The sequence below is a fragment of the Cheilinus undulatus genome, linkage group 6, assembly GCF_018320785.1.
Source record: "Cheilinus undulatus linkage group 6, ASM1832078v1, whole genome shotgun sequence".
NCBI lineage: Eukaryota > Metazoa > Chordata > Actinopteri > Labriformes > Labridae > Cheilinus > Cheilinus undulatus.
Genome location: NC_054870.1, coordinates 9,824,326 through 9,838,852, shown reverse-complemented (window position 1 = coordinate 9,838,852; position 14,527 = coordinate 9,824,326). Strand labels below are relative to the sequence as shown.

The 14,527-nt window shown below is 37.4% G+C and overlaps 1 protein-coding gene across 2 annotated transcripts in view; it reads right to left on the bottom strand.

The window, feature by feature from the left end:
- LOC121511093 (inositol polyphosphate-5-phosphatase A) overlaps positions 1 to 14,527 on the bottom strand; it is a 280,564-nt gene that overhangs the window by 173,386 nt on the left and 92,651 nt on the right. For both annotated transcript variants that reach the window (XM_041789627.1, XM_041789626.1), the window contains exons 3-4: positions 9,389 to 9,489; positions 8,277 to 8,364 (exon numbers count right to left, since the gene is read on the bottom strand). In XM_041789627.1, the coding sequence (XP_041645561.1) occupies positions 8,277 to 8,364; positions 9,389 to 9,489 (189 nt within the window). The remainder of the gene's footprint in view (positions 1 to 8,276; positions 8,365 to 9,388; positions 9,490 to 14,527) is intronic.

Here is a 14,527-nt window from a genome sequence, read left to right as displayed (position 1 = left end):
ACACTGTAACACTGCTCTTTTAGGGTGAAGTACAAAAGCATCAATGGATGCAGACACATACACAGAGGGTTAAAATGAGACAGCAGTGTCCTGTCAGACTGCTGAGCCTGATTTATCCTCCGTCTCTGCTCCCGTCCTGCAGACCACAGACATGAGCGATGCCTTTAATCTCCCATTAAAATGCCCCAGAACAAGTGATGGTTGCTGTGTGTCACTGTGTATGTGTGTGTGGACAGCTTGATTAGACTGTGTGACAATGGCAGGTGTGTGTTTCTGTGTCAGGAAACAGTAACACCAGCTCATGTAGGACGTGTGAGGCTGCAGCAGTCAGGATAAATATTAATGTGCAGGAACTAGAGGATTGGGAGTTGAGTTATCAGGGCGGGTCCTCCTAATTGACATTTTACCTGCTGTATACCTTAACCAGGCAGTAAAACAGCAGCTCAGGGCTCAGCTGAGGGGGGATGTGTCAGTCAAGATTGTCCCCGTCACTACGGCGTTCCTCTGGGAGGAGGAGGAGGAGGATCTCATAGTGTAGATTCTGCACTGAGGTGTGACATGCAGCATTATGACATCAAGATTTAATTACAGTTTAATTATGAGTAATAAAGATGCAGTAAATAGATGAGGATACAAGAGCATATGTAGCTTTGACTCTTGAAATAGCTACCGACAAAAACAATCATGCTACCCGAGCTCTGATATGATCAACAAAGAGATGCAAAAACTAAAGACATCACTGACGACTATCATTGCAGTGAGATGACCAGCTGTTTTACTGTCTGTTTGTCTGACAGTGGTTGTTTTTTGGTAGCACCAGTCTGTTTATTGCATCTTTCCCATATATTGTGGAGGTTTAGGATTTTTTTTTTACCCTTTAACCATACAAAAAGTTGTGGCTAAAGACTTCACTAAAAGAACAATTTGAGGAAATTTTGTGGATTTATTTAAATACTAGTTTTTACTTGACAGAAGAGATAAAAATGTATTTCCACAAATCTTGTCAGACTAAATACATGCTTTTGTTTCCCTAAATCTTAACCGTTATTAAAGTTGAAAGTAAATAGTTTGTCACTGATGAGTTCATATCTACACGACCTGAAATGATGAGACTTTAAGATAAAGATGTCTGTATGTTCAAAATGTTTTTTTTTCCTTCAGATTTTAGCATTTTTATCCCCATAACGAAGGTGCAGTTTTGATCAACATATTCTGATCTGTTTTCTTTTGCTTTGCTTTGCATTGTTTTATTCAGTCAAAATCCCAATCAGAACCAAAAATATTTAGCAAAAAACTCAGTGACAACAGCAATTAATTAAAGCGTGAGGAAGGTCACAGAATTTGTTTTTTTTTAACTAACCATATCACGCTAAAACAAACATTCTGAAGCCATGTGTGTGTGATTTTGTTTGAGTTAATTTTTCTTAAATATGTGCAATAAATTAGAATCTGTTGTTAATCATTTTCTGAATTGTGGTGCTGTTGCCTGATGTGAAATGGGGTCCAAACATAATAAATTGTTTTGTTCTGTAAAAAGAAATAAAACTAACATAACTCTCTTCATGCAGAGGAAATTGGCAAAAAAAAGTAGCTTGACCCGTATATATTTCAGCATTGTAGCTAACACGTCTGCATTGTAAATCCATCTTGTGTCAACGGTGCATTGATGCAATTTTTCCACTCATATTTAGTTTAAAAATGGGAAAATCTCACTTTCACAGACCTACAAACTGTTTCACACTAAGAAAGCTAACAATCAATCTTGACTTGACATTGTATTACTCCATTCTCCATAATACTGCACCTCATCTCATCAAAACATTTACACACACACACGGAAACACACATTGTGCGTGCTCTAGAGCCTGAAAGGTGCTATCGGTAACATGATGTGAAAATTGACAGACGGAGGGCAGACAACAAACAATTTTCCCCGGAGCATGAGGGAGGAGAAAATCGAATATTGAGAAAACAAACCTGAGTGATGTCATCAACGTTAAATGTTACGCCCTGAGTGAGAAAGACTGCGCGCTCTCTTCATATTTACTGTTTCCAACATTTCAATACCAATATCATAGAAAGCATGTCAGATGCTTCACACAGAAACACACAAACTGGCTGCAAACACAACAAAAAGGTTAATCTATAGACAAACACATTAAATAAACAGCTCATAATGCAGAGAGATTATAGGAAATGGCAGATAATTATATTTTCTAAAGGCCAATGTTTGTAATATTTTTTTGAAAAGAGCAAATGTGACTCAGTGGGAGCTGTGATTTATGAGCGTTTGTGGAGGTGCAGTGTAGCGTGTATATAACACACAGAGAGGACTGCACACCAAACTTAGTGAATAAAGACATGACTGGGACCAAAGTCAATATCCAGACTAATCTTTATATCTTAATCTGTAGTCTTTTAACCTACTTAACCTCCTAAACTGATCACCTACAGTCTTTTAATTAAGCACCAGGTATAAAAGCACATCTAAAGGTGTGTTTCACTGTAAACTACAGGACAGCTTCAGGTCTTTAACCACTCTGCTGTGAAGTCTGAGTGTTTGGCTCCACCAAGAGGACAAATGAAAAAACATGTTCAGCTGTGGAGCAAATCTGAAGGACCATTCCATCCACCCAAAGTACTTCTGGTTTCAGACAAGGCCAAATTAAGGGATGAAGATATCTAACAAAAAATAAACATTAGGCTTTACTATGATGATTTATTAAAGAGTAATTCCTCTTTTTTATCTGCTTTAACATTCTTTGTGGTCTCAATGGCTAATTGGTAAAAAAAAAAAGATATTTACAGTAGTTATTCTGAGTGTCTGATAAGAAAACAACCAAAGTGTCTAGCAAGAGAAATAATTGATTTTAGTATTGAGATGTCTCTTTTATTACTTCCTATCCAGCTACCTGACAGCACTGACATAAATAGTAAAGTTAACATGAAGAACACTAGAGCTGGTGGTTCTTTGTTGATATGACTGATACTTTTATTTTTGCTATTGTGTGATTTTAAGATTTAAAAAATTTCATTTGGATCCAAGATTATATTTATGTTATACAAAATAACAAACAAACAAACAAACAAACAAAAAAAAAACCCATAAAAATCCAGGCTGAGGACCAGCTCTCCTTTGGCTATTTAAAACTTTTGTTTCTGGACAAACACTATTTTTTGTTTTTTAAAAAATGTCTTACTCATTGATAAAAAGGTCTACCTTTGTAGAATCTATAAAACAAATCCTCCTGGGTAGTGCAATCCAACTGGATTTTCTTTTACTACACTAAACCTATTTTGTCATTTTCATCAACTTTTATCTTTGTTTTTAAAGCCAAGCAAGTGTTTAAGAATGTGTATAAATTACTTTAAATGTTTGTTTGGTTGTTTTTCTATTAAGTAAAATGAACAATAAATTTGATTCCAAATAATAAATAAATTATGTTTATATTGAGCATTTTTGAACCTGGGCGATGACATGAGGATTATTTCCTGTCATTTGCTGCCATCTAGTGGCATTCTGACAAAACTACATACAAAGGATCTCACCACCTTGAGGTTTGTTTGAGCCAAGAGCAGATTATAAAAACTTCAATGCACCATTGTTGTGTGAGAATGGTATTCAATGTTAAAATTTATCAAGATAAACACAACACTCTGAAGGATGCATTCAATACTTTGCCAATACTTTAATCCAGTCAGCATTTCGAAAGAGTGAGATGAGCGCTGAATTGTAGCCACAAGCTAAATCTAAAGGGAGTAAAGGGAGTAAAGCAAAAGAATGTGTTTTAAATGATGTCAGTGTAATAAGAAATCCCCACTGACTGTCTGAGACATCTTCACGTTAGTGGCAAAACATAAGATAAATTTGGTCTATTAGGTCGCTCATTCTCGAAGTCTGGGTCCCAACACAAAGGTAGGCCACAGGGGATTTTCTACATTTTTTAATTGCCAAATACTTTTCATTTCTGACCCTTCTGGTTTTGTTTCCTGCAAGATTTGATGTGGCATTTATTGTATGTCTGCAGTACACATTGAAGCCTCATGAGGAAGCTCCAGCCTATCAAGAATCACCTTCTCCATTATAATAAAACACAAAACAAGACTCCACCAGCTACTGGATGGTGGAAGGGCTAAAGCCACAGTCAAAGATGCTTAGCTAAAAGAAAAAAACCCTCCACACCAAACAGCCACTGAAGGCCCAAGGGGCTGAACATGTGAAGAATGTGATGGAGGTGAAGTGACTTCTAGCTGGCTTGTAAAACAGCCAGGTAGAGGCTGTTTTACAGCCAAGTACTGGGTCAAGACCAGAGTGAGTCTGACACCAAAGTTAGCCAAGCTAGTCCCAGGCATCAGCTTAAGCAACCAGCCAAGGACGGCCCAGGAGGCACACTTGATAAACAATGACCTGTTGAAAAATGAAGTAACGATACTTTTGTCAAACTTGTATCTTGCATCGGCTAGCCCTTAAATTTAATGATTGTGTAGAAACAGTATTAAAGTGGTCAAATATCTATTCATGCACAGTTATTTATCAAATGAATAAATTTTGCATTGGGTCACGATGGCTTGTACCCCCTAAAAGGAGGGTCACCAGAAAAAAAGTTTGAAAACACTGTTGGATTTTCTGATGATGTGAGCATGCGCAATAGTCACATCACAAGGACATGCAACATTCAGGTGACCTAATGCACATCACACTGCTGCTTCTGTGCTTTTGGATTCAGCATGTTTTCTTGTGTTCATGACAAATTTCCATTAAAGTCTGAAATCATCATCAGAAGCAACAGAAGTGAGCTCTGTGCAGCAGAGACTCTGTGAGTCTCCTCCTGCTGCATGTAGAGTACTGTGCAGAAGTTTCAGGCATATAGAGCACTGAAGGTTCTTCACAGGTCCTGATGTTCCACAACTCCAGGCTGAAGAGAGTTTAAGAGATGTTTAAGCACCACATCTACCCATAACTCTGCCCTAAAGCTGTGGTTTTTGTTTTGTTTTCATCAGATTATTTTCTCATGCCCTTGGTAATGTAGACATCCAGAGCATGACCTGGGTTGTGTCAATCCTCCTTACCGCCTGACGGGGTCCTCAGGTGGGTGTACTCACCATTACACGCCTTATTTCAGCCTCAAATTTTGGCCCAAACATGCCTAAAACTTCTGCACAGTACTGTATGTGTTGCCACTGCTGCTGTCACTACACCAGGAGGACCCTTTAGGCAGATGCTAAGTTACGCGAGGACAGTTCATTACCACTACAAAGATACCTCGTCAAGGTGCCCACTAATAAATGGACTGGTCAGGGCATGGGCAATTGTGCCAATTGTTAATTTTAGAGCTTCATTGTGCCTTCATTGTGTTCATTTAACCATCAGTATGCCTAGCTGTGTTGGCTCTTAACTCTGACTGTTATTAGAAATGGTCGATGACATTTAAGGACCATATTGGCAAGTTTATTTGTAAAGTTGATGAAGAAATGAGTCACTCATTCAGCCTCTGTCTCATCCTCTTCTCCTCCTCCTCTCTCTGGCCCTAAATGATCAAACTTGCGGAGAAACCAGCACAGATTTGGGTGTAGAAACCATCTTATAACAAAGTCGACGTTTGATTTATGAAACGTGCATATCTGGCATATCAGAGCGTTGCAGCTGAGTGGGTGTTGAGAAATGCAGCGGCTGAAAACAATCGTCATTTAAATGACATGCCCCTGGATATTCAGGGTTCAGCTGGTCTCACCCCCTGAGTTTGCAACATGCAGATATACAATACGGTAAAAATACCTTTTTACTTCTATCATGGTTTCATTCTCCTGGTCAAAGAAGTAAGGGACAATAAATTTGTTTTTTTTTTAGCCTGAAGTGACATTAAAGTGAATCAGAGACTCCGCACATGAAAGGAAATCACTGAGGTTAACAGTGTTGTTGGGTAACAGAACTCCAGCTGACATTAGAATATTGAATTTATGCATCTGTGATATATAACTTGTATATATATAATTATTTTTATATTTGGATTACAATATAATCAATATTCTTTACATTTGGGTTTAAAACACATGTTCAGCTCTTAAGATACTGTCAAAAAAGCCTTCTTTAGCTCTTAAAAGAAGCAGCGCGACAACAGGAGGTCAGACTAAAACTGCTCCAGACTGAGGAGAGGTTCTGCATTGCCTCAGTTTCAGGTATCATTAAAAATGTAGGCTAATTATTGGTGTCAGTGATATGCCGGTTTATGGCGGGGATAAACTTTTCTCTTCTGGCTGTTCATGAGACTATAAAGAGATTTAAAAATATCTAAACAAATAAAGAATTGAATTGAATTGAGGTGCTCAACATCTAATTCATTTTCTCAAAAGTTTCCTTGACTTTCCTCTTTTTTCTACCTCAAATAACTGTAGTTTTATTCTGCTTAAATCTCCCAGGATGTTAAGTGCACGATATTACGAGGAGTAAAATGGAATTCTAATCGTTACTGAAGGCAGTCTGTTTATTTTCTTTATAAAATAAATCAAGAGCATAAAGAAACGCTTGTTCATTAAAGATAACAAATAACAAGGAAATCAGCTAAAAATCGTACTTGTCATTTAAAAAGTAATATTGTTCACAGGGATGTAAAAGCTTTGTTTTAATGTTAAATGCATTTTGAAAGTCATATCTGATCTAACAAAGCCAGATTTAAGCTGCAAAGCACGTCGACACAGACTTGAAACTTGTACACGAGCTCAGAGCTGGAGTGGGATTTCAGTGTATCGTACATCTGCCCAGATGATAAACGCTGATCTGCACATGATAATGAGTGTACACCCAAATGCTGCTGTGCGCACGTTTGATAAATGAGGGCCTCTGCATCTGTGCATGTCAGAGCTGCTGTCAGATGCTGCACGGTGTTATGTTTGAAATCAGAGTATCTGAGACCAAAATATATATATATATAACTTTTTAATCACTTTTCTTAAACATAAAAAGAGACTTAATTTATCTGTTTTTATTTCACTTCTTTCAAGAATATGAAATACATAATGCTGAGAGAAAAGTATTGCAATGTCTGTTTTTTCCAATATCATTCAGTCCTGAATCAGTCACTCAAAGTTTGAACGCTGTTTCTGTTGCTAATAATTTTACTGGTGCTGCAGTATTAACTGTGTTTATACAGCATCTGCTTGCAAAAAAGAGAGACAACAGGGGCATTACTAGTATCCCACAAACCAACTGTGCTCATGGATGGTAATGCTTTAATCACCCTACCATACGAAAAAGTTTATGATTTCTATTTGGATGAAAATGCGATACAAAGACTGTATTGAACTTGTTTAAGGCTTAAAAGCCGTTCAACTTTATTGCCTAGATTTTCAGGCTTTAAGTCTGTTTGAAACCAGCCTTCAGATGTGCCATCATTTGGTGCACCTGATCATTCAAATGCTATTTTTGTGTCTTATATCATATCTGATATTGTAGAAGAAGATGTGCAGTTTGTGACATGTTATTTAAAATGTATGTGATGTGGGAAGACTTTTTGCAGATCCAGTTTCATTAAGTTAGATTTTTTAGAATAAAGTTGATAATGTAATCCATGAAGTGATAAGCACAAGTTCAGCACTCATCAACACACAACAGGTTAGATAACAAAAATTCTAAACTCCAAACTTTTTGTTTTCTCAGAACATGAATGTTGCATCTGAATTCAGAGTCAGATCATGTAGAAGTGTGTGCCTATACAAAGAAAATTACTCTATTTTAACATTATTTTTAATTTACAGACACAAAAAGATGTGCACATCAAAAGAGGACCAGCACGAGGCAAAGGAAACATAAAAATGTAGTATAAACACTAGATTTTACAGAACTACAATGTTTTATATGTTAAAACAACAATGGGAATGAGAGTATGAAGGTGCTGAAATCAGTTTTATGCATAAATTTCTCTTTTGATGATCTCATTTCCCAGGTTCTGAGTGTTTTTCTTCTTTCTTTAAAGTGTTTAGAAGTCATGCACCACAGTGTGGTAACAAAAATGACGCTCCAAATGAGACTTGTTTGATTTTAAATACCATGTTAGTAATTTGCTCCCAAACTTGCAACTGATCCAAAGAATTTTCCAAAACCACTTACGTAAAAATTCATCAAAGGTCTTAATGCTTAAGATACGTTTCAAAAAGTTACTCACTCTGTGTATGCAGCTTATAGCTTATACCTAAACTCAGCCAACAGTTGTGTATACCAGTTTAAAGGACGACTTTATGCATATTTCAACACTGCATGAATGCAGGGTTACAGCACTTACTGTGAAATGCTCCTGGGATTTGTAGTTCTCATCGAGGTAGACGCGGGCTCTATTGTACTCCTTCATGGCATCACTGGACAACAGCTCTCTGATGGACACAAAAGGATATTTACCAGGGAATATCCAAAACAAGTCTTCTTTTCTTTCAAACATTTAAAAGAATTTTGCAGTTATTGCATCTCAATGATATTCACATTTAAAGACAATTATGATTAAAACCACATATGCTGACATGCAGCTGTGATGCTATCCTGAGAGGAAGATATAATTAGAAATACAAAAGCTTCAGGTGAGATTTCCTCATCAAAAATGCTAATCATTTGTCAATATCTAGACCAGGGGTTCTCAACTTTTTCAGCTTGTGACCCCCAAAATAAAGGTGCCAGAGACCGGGGACCCCCCACTGTACCTGAAGGTGGCTAAACACAGCCATGCACATTAAAAACAGAATTAAAATACTTTAAAATAGCTAAAATTGGTTAATAATGGCAAAAAATTGTGGTAAAGGTGGTGAAATTAGATTTTAAAAGTAGCAGAAATGCCAAAAATTCGATAAAAGTGGCAAAAAATGGCAAAAATGGGCAAATCAAGTGGTAGAAGGAGATTTAAAAGTGGCTCAAATGGCGTTAAAGTGGCAAAAATAGGTGGATAGGTGGTGAAATGAGATGAAAATTGATTTAAACTGGCAAGAAAGGGTTAGCGGAGGCTGTAATAGTCAGAAACAGGCAAAAATGTGGCTTAAAAAGTGATAAAAGGGGTGAATATAGGCAATAATCTGTCAACAGAGCCAACAATAGTCAGGGTGTTGCAAGATTTGGTTTAGAAGTGGCTACAACAGGCAGAAGAAAGTGGTGGAAAGGGTTTAAAATTGACAAAAACTGGGTTTTAAGTTGCCAAAATATGGCAAAATTAGCAAAATTGGTGGGAAAAAGTGATCAAAATTGGTTACAATCAGTTAAAATTGGTGAAAAGTGGCAACAGTCTGATTCAAAAATGTTCTTAGTTTTTTAAGGAATCTGGAGACTCCCTCTCAGAGTCTTGCTACCCCAAATGGGGTCCCAACCCCAACATTGAGAACCCCGATCTAGACGACATTATAGCACTTGACTTACTTGACAAAACTGTCCACATGTGACATGGACGCCTCGTAGTTCTTCCCCCCGACCTCCTGACAGTGAACGGCCAGAAAGTGAGGCCTGTGTGTTTGAACCGTCTGCGAGAGAGAAAAAAACAAAACACACACACAGGTCAGTATGTCTGCACTTAACGGCATCCATAACAACAGCACAGTGACTCCATCTGTCCATTATAAACAAGCCATGGGTACAACTGTTCAGTTGTGCACGAAACCTATGTGATGATGACGTCTGAGCCCCTACTGTTTCTGTTTACAGAAGACAATGTGTGAACTTGTTGCTCCCTTATAATGTCTAACACTCTTCATCCTGCTGAGGAGATCTGTCTGCAGAACAGTGTATGTATGCGTGTCTGCATCTCAGTGCATGTGTGTATAATGGGGCATGACAGATGTTCACACAACACATGCGCTGACACTTTGCTCACATTACAAACACTAACTGTGCAGGAATAATGCCAGGAACGATAATAAGAATGTGGAAACACTTCAGACCTCTGTCATTTAAGGAAGCGGTGAAATTTATGCAAACTACCCGCATGTTCTATAATTTAAACAAATTGTTGCACACACAGAGGTGTGCATAAAGTTACTGTGACACTGCAAAGTTGGCTCATTTATAAGAGCAAAATGTGCTTAAGATAATGAAACATATCAGCAGGGATATCAAGAAAATATCACCTGCAAAACATTATAATAAAGAGAAAAAGCTCAAGATTATCTTAACCCTAACACATGAGCCTTACTTAAAACCACTGGCCTATCCAGGAAGTGGGAAGGCCAGTGGTTACATCCAGCGTGGCGAGTAAGAGCGTCTGCTAAAGGACAACATTCTAACATTTTAATAAGAAAGAGAGATGTTCAAGAGTAACTCTGTTTACTCAGATCAACTTGTACTAAAGTGAGATCAGTTTTAGCAGCTGCGTCAGCCACCATTTTGCAAAAAGCAAAATCTGCAAACTTCCCAGTGTGGGCAAGGTAGGTCATTTACATACAACTAAAAATCACAGAATAAATAAAAACAAAAATAATGATCATAATACTTGATTACATGTTTTAATTTCTCAGAAGTAACAAAACACAGCCTGAAATTTTAACTCTCATGTCACCTTTTTAAATCATTTATTTTGACTGTGGTATACAACCAGTGTCATTGTTTAACTGGTGTTAGAGTTAGAGACACTGAAGATTATCATTATCATGATTGTCATTACTACTATTTGTTTTTGATGTACTCTGCTTTGGCAACAAAGATGTCAACCATTCATGCCATTAAAGCATATTTTGATTTTGAATTCTACTATGCCGCTTGCTTATCAATTTAATGAATTTATCATGTCAACAGAATAAACAACAGTGGCCTATTAGTTGAACTTTGTGACCCCAAACCACACCGAGATATTCAAATGTATCTCAAAGTAAAGCAATTGCACTGAAATCCACGTTTAGCGAAATAAATATATTTATATAAAAGGTCAATATTTGAGTCTCATGTTATGGTTGTACAAGGGCTTTGATTGGGCTTCAGCACACTCAATTTTGGGAAAGACTGTCATAAAGTAAAGCTAAACTCAAAGGAACTCAATTCATTTATCAATGCTTTAAAAATGATGAGGATTTATAATCTCAATGTGTATGAGAACATCCTAACATTCACCGACTGCAACAGTTACCAACAGTATATGTGTAGTAATTATATTGGGTAAGTCTGCAGTCAGCAGTGTATACATTTTCAGAGATTATTTACATATAGCCTAATGTCCATAAAAGTTGTTGTTGAGACCTTTGCCTTTTTAATGCTGTCAGCTTTATTTTATGAAATGAAGTATTAGAAAGCCAATGGGGCTTGAATTTCCTAAATTAAAGCGGGTAACACTATTTTAGACCACCAATGGGGTCTTTTCGGCTTTCATAACTTCATTCATTCATATTGCTGCTTGTGTACCAGGTGAATAAAAAACAATATAATATTGTTCTGCTGCCCTGTCTGCCCTGCTGTGATTATATTCAATGACTAAATCAGAGCAAACATCGTTCTCCTGGTGGGACACTGCTTTAATTATCTGATGTCAAAGGCTTCCTGTTCATGATATAGTGATCTGTGGATAGTGGATTCCATAGAGGAATCATCTGAATGATACAAAAATTATTTTGGACACTAATTCAACCACAGACAATAACTTCATTGATGTCTCACAATTAAGGTGTTTAATAACAACAGCTCGAAGATATTCATGACTAAGGCTAGGGATCAAAAATAATGGTAAACTAAAAGAATTTATAAATAATTTAAAGGATAAATAATAGAAAAAAAGTTTTGTGAAGTTTCAGCAAAATAATCATCCATATTTTTGTGTAGCATCATTTGTTTGTGCATATCTAGCATCAAAGTTGATTTTCTCATGTCTTTATTCATCATAGGGAAAAAAACCTTAATTCATTTGAATCCTTAGCACCTACAAATAGTTTTTTAAAAGGGATCAAAATCTGAGCGGCTCAGTGTTCCTGTGCTCTGTGCTTACACTTGCTGTGTTTCTCATCAGTCTGTCATGACTGAAAACAATCCAATGGCATTTTCTGCTTATTAAAGCTTTGAACCGTGATACATGATGGTAAATATAATTGGGCTAGTGACTGTCAGTAGTTCACTACTTTTCACAATGCATTGTGGGACATAATGAGTACACTACATAGCAGGGGTCATCAGCTACATTGGTATAAGGGCCAACTAATGCCTATGCAGACACTGTGAGGGCCGGCGTGCAAAATGACCTAAATAAAAGAAACACGTCTAACAATTGTATTTTCTTTAAAAAGTACATTATTTTTAGCCTTTACCAGTGAACTCAGTCTAACTAAGTTAAATCACTATACAGCAGCAAGCCACAAGGGAGCGATTGAAACATTTAAGCCACATATTTCTGGGGCTGCTATGTAGTTTGATGTGAATATGCTGCATCCTCATTGGTGAAAAACACATGATGAAAACATATATTTTGTTTTAATTCTCAGGCAGTGGAAACTGATTTGTTAAATTAACACCGAGTTTGTCATGCATCGTATTTGCTAATAATGGTTATTAATAGTTGGACTTTTGTGCAACTGATCAAACATTAAGCCAATCTTTAAAAAATGTTTCAATCTATCTTATTTTTGGATTAACTTACATATCCGAAGGATTATAAAGGGAAAGAAAGAAAATATAACCTAAATACAGCAATATATTTTTTCCTCAGCACTTTTTTCTGAATTTAATCGAGCTTCTAGGGGCCGAATGGGAAGATGTGAGGGGCCTAATGTGTCCCTCAGACCTCCAGTTTATGATCACTGCTATATAGGGTCACAATGTTCACCCAGATTTCAGACACCACTTCAAAATAGCACATTCCCTATACAGCACACTTTTCATATAATGAATAGGGAGTGATTTCAGACCACCATAGTCTCTGCAGTTTAAGCCTCACCCTCAACAGTCACGTGACCTTGTCTTAGTCTCCTCTAACATCTCATCTCACTCACAGTGAGGTGTTTGTGAGCACGCTGTCAGAGGTGTTCAAAGAGGCCGACCTCTAATGGAGAATCAATACCACACAGTGATTTACAGCGCTCACGGCACTCACAGGGTCCGCCTGAGGTGGACGTATATCACTGTCACTGACTGGGAGTGTGCAGCAGGAAGTACTCTGGACCCGAACAGAGCCTTGCTACTCCACCTCAGTGTTGCATTCAGCAGCCCAATCAAATAAAAGTAATGTACGGCGATAATAGTATGGATTTTCCATCGACCTCTGGCTCGTCACTTAGCCCGATGACCGCGCACAGAAAGGACTCAAAGTTACAAAGATTAGTGGAGCCATCAGCTCATGATGGAAAAGGTCACACACTCAAGAAGCACACACTGCAGACTGACGTTTGTGCGTGTGCACGTGCTTGCTGAGCGTCTGTGTTTGTCTTTCCAGGCAGCTCTGCGTCTGCACACACTCAGTTTCCAGGAGCTCATTTCATGAGCATGGTCACCAAACAGTGACCAGGCTTTACTCTGGAACCAACATCCAATTACATCAGCTGCGTTTAACAGGAAACTCTGTTGACATTTCAGTAAAAATATTGACAGGACAAATATTGTATCAATAAAAGGTGATTTTATGACGAGCTCAGACAGCTGCTGCTGCTCTGCAATAACTCTCATCCTGAAAAGGATGTCACATGCTGATGAGTTTGATGTGGAGGTGTATCCTCTGTTTTCTTTTCCTTTTCCATTCAGACGTGACTCAAATACTGAAAACATTTTGATTTGGAGGAGCTTCTCATCTATTAGCCAATCAGATTTCTCACAAGCTCTGTCTTCAATCCAAATTGCACAAGCTACAGAGGACAGTAAAACAATTTCATATCTATTTTAAAATGTTGATTCTGCAGGCAACAATTTTTGGAACTGGAAATGCTTGGTTTCTAAGAGATGTGGTGGATCAACTGTTAATTGTTATTGATGCACAATGTTATTATCATAATAACATGATATCAGTTTGTAAAGTTTACTGTCATAATTAGTAGACCTGATTTTTTCTTTTAAATTGCAAAACAGACAAGTACACGTAACAAACAAGTACACAAGACACAGAGAAAAGTGACAAAGTGCAGACAGTTCATTTGATTGAACAGACTAGTAGATCGATTAGTATATGTTATCTAATAGCCTGTGGGTGCAGGTGCGGGTGTGTGTTTGTATTCGTGATTTCCTTTGGAAACAGAGTGTATAGCTTGTAAAAGTGATTGCAGGTGATCAGGCAGAGAAACAAATAAACAAACAGAAGTAAAGTAAATGAATGAGAGGAAGACTTGAAGCTATTATAATAGCTGCAGTAGCAATTACAATATCACTAAGGAGACGATAGATAGACAGACAGACAGACAGACAGACAGATAGATAGATAGATAAAGCAAGCTCCTTCATACACTGTCAAAAGTCAGTTGTAAAGGGGAGTGCAGACCCCCCCTTCTCCCAAGGCAGTCAGTACAAAAATAAATTTAAAAAATTGTAAACAAATATCCCTACAAATTGCTGCCTCATTTTCCTCCTAGCGTGCAAAAAATACACAGGGGCTTATTACTGTAA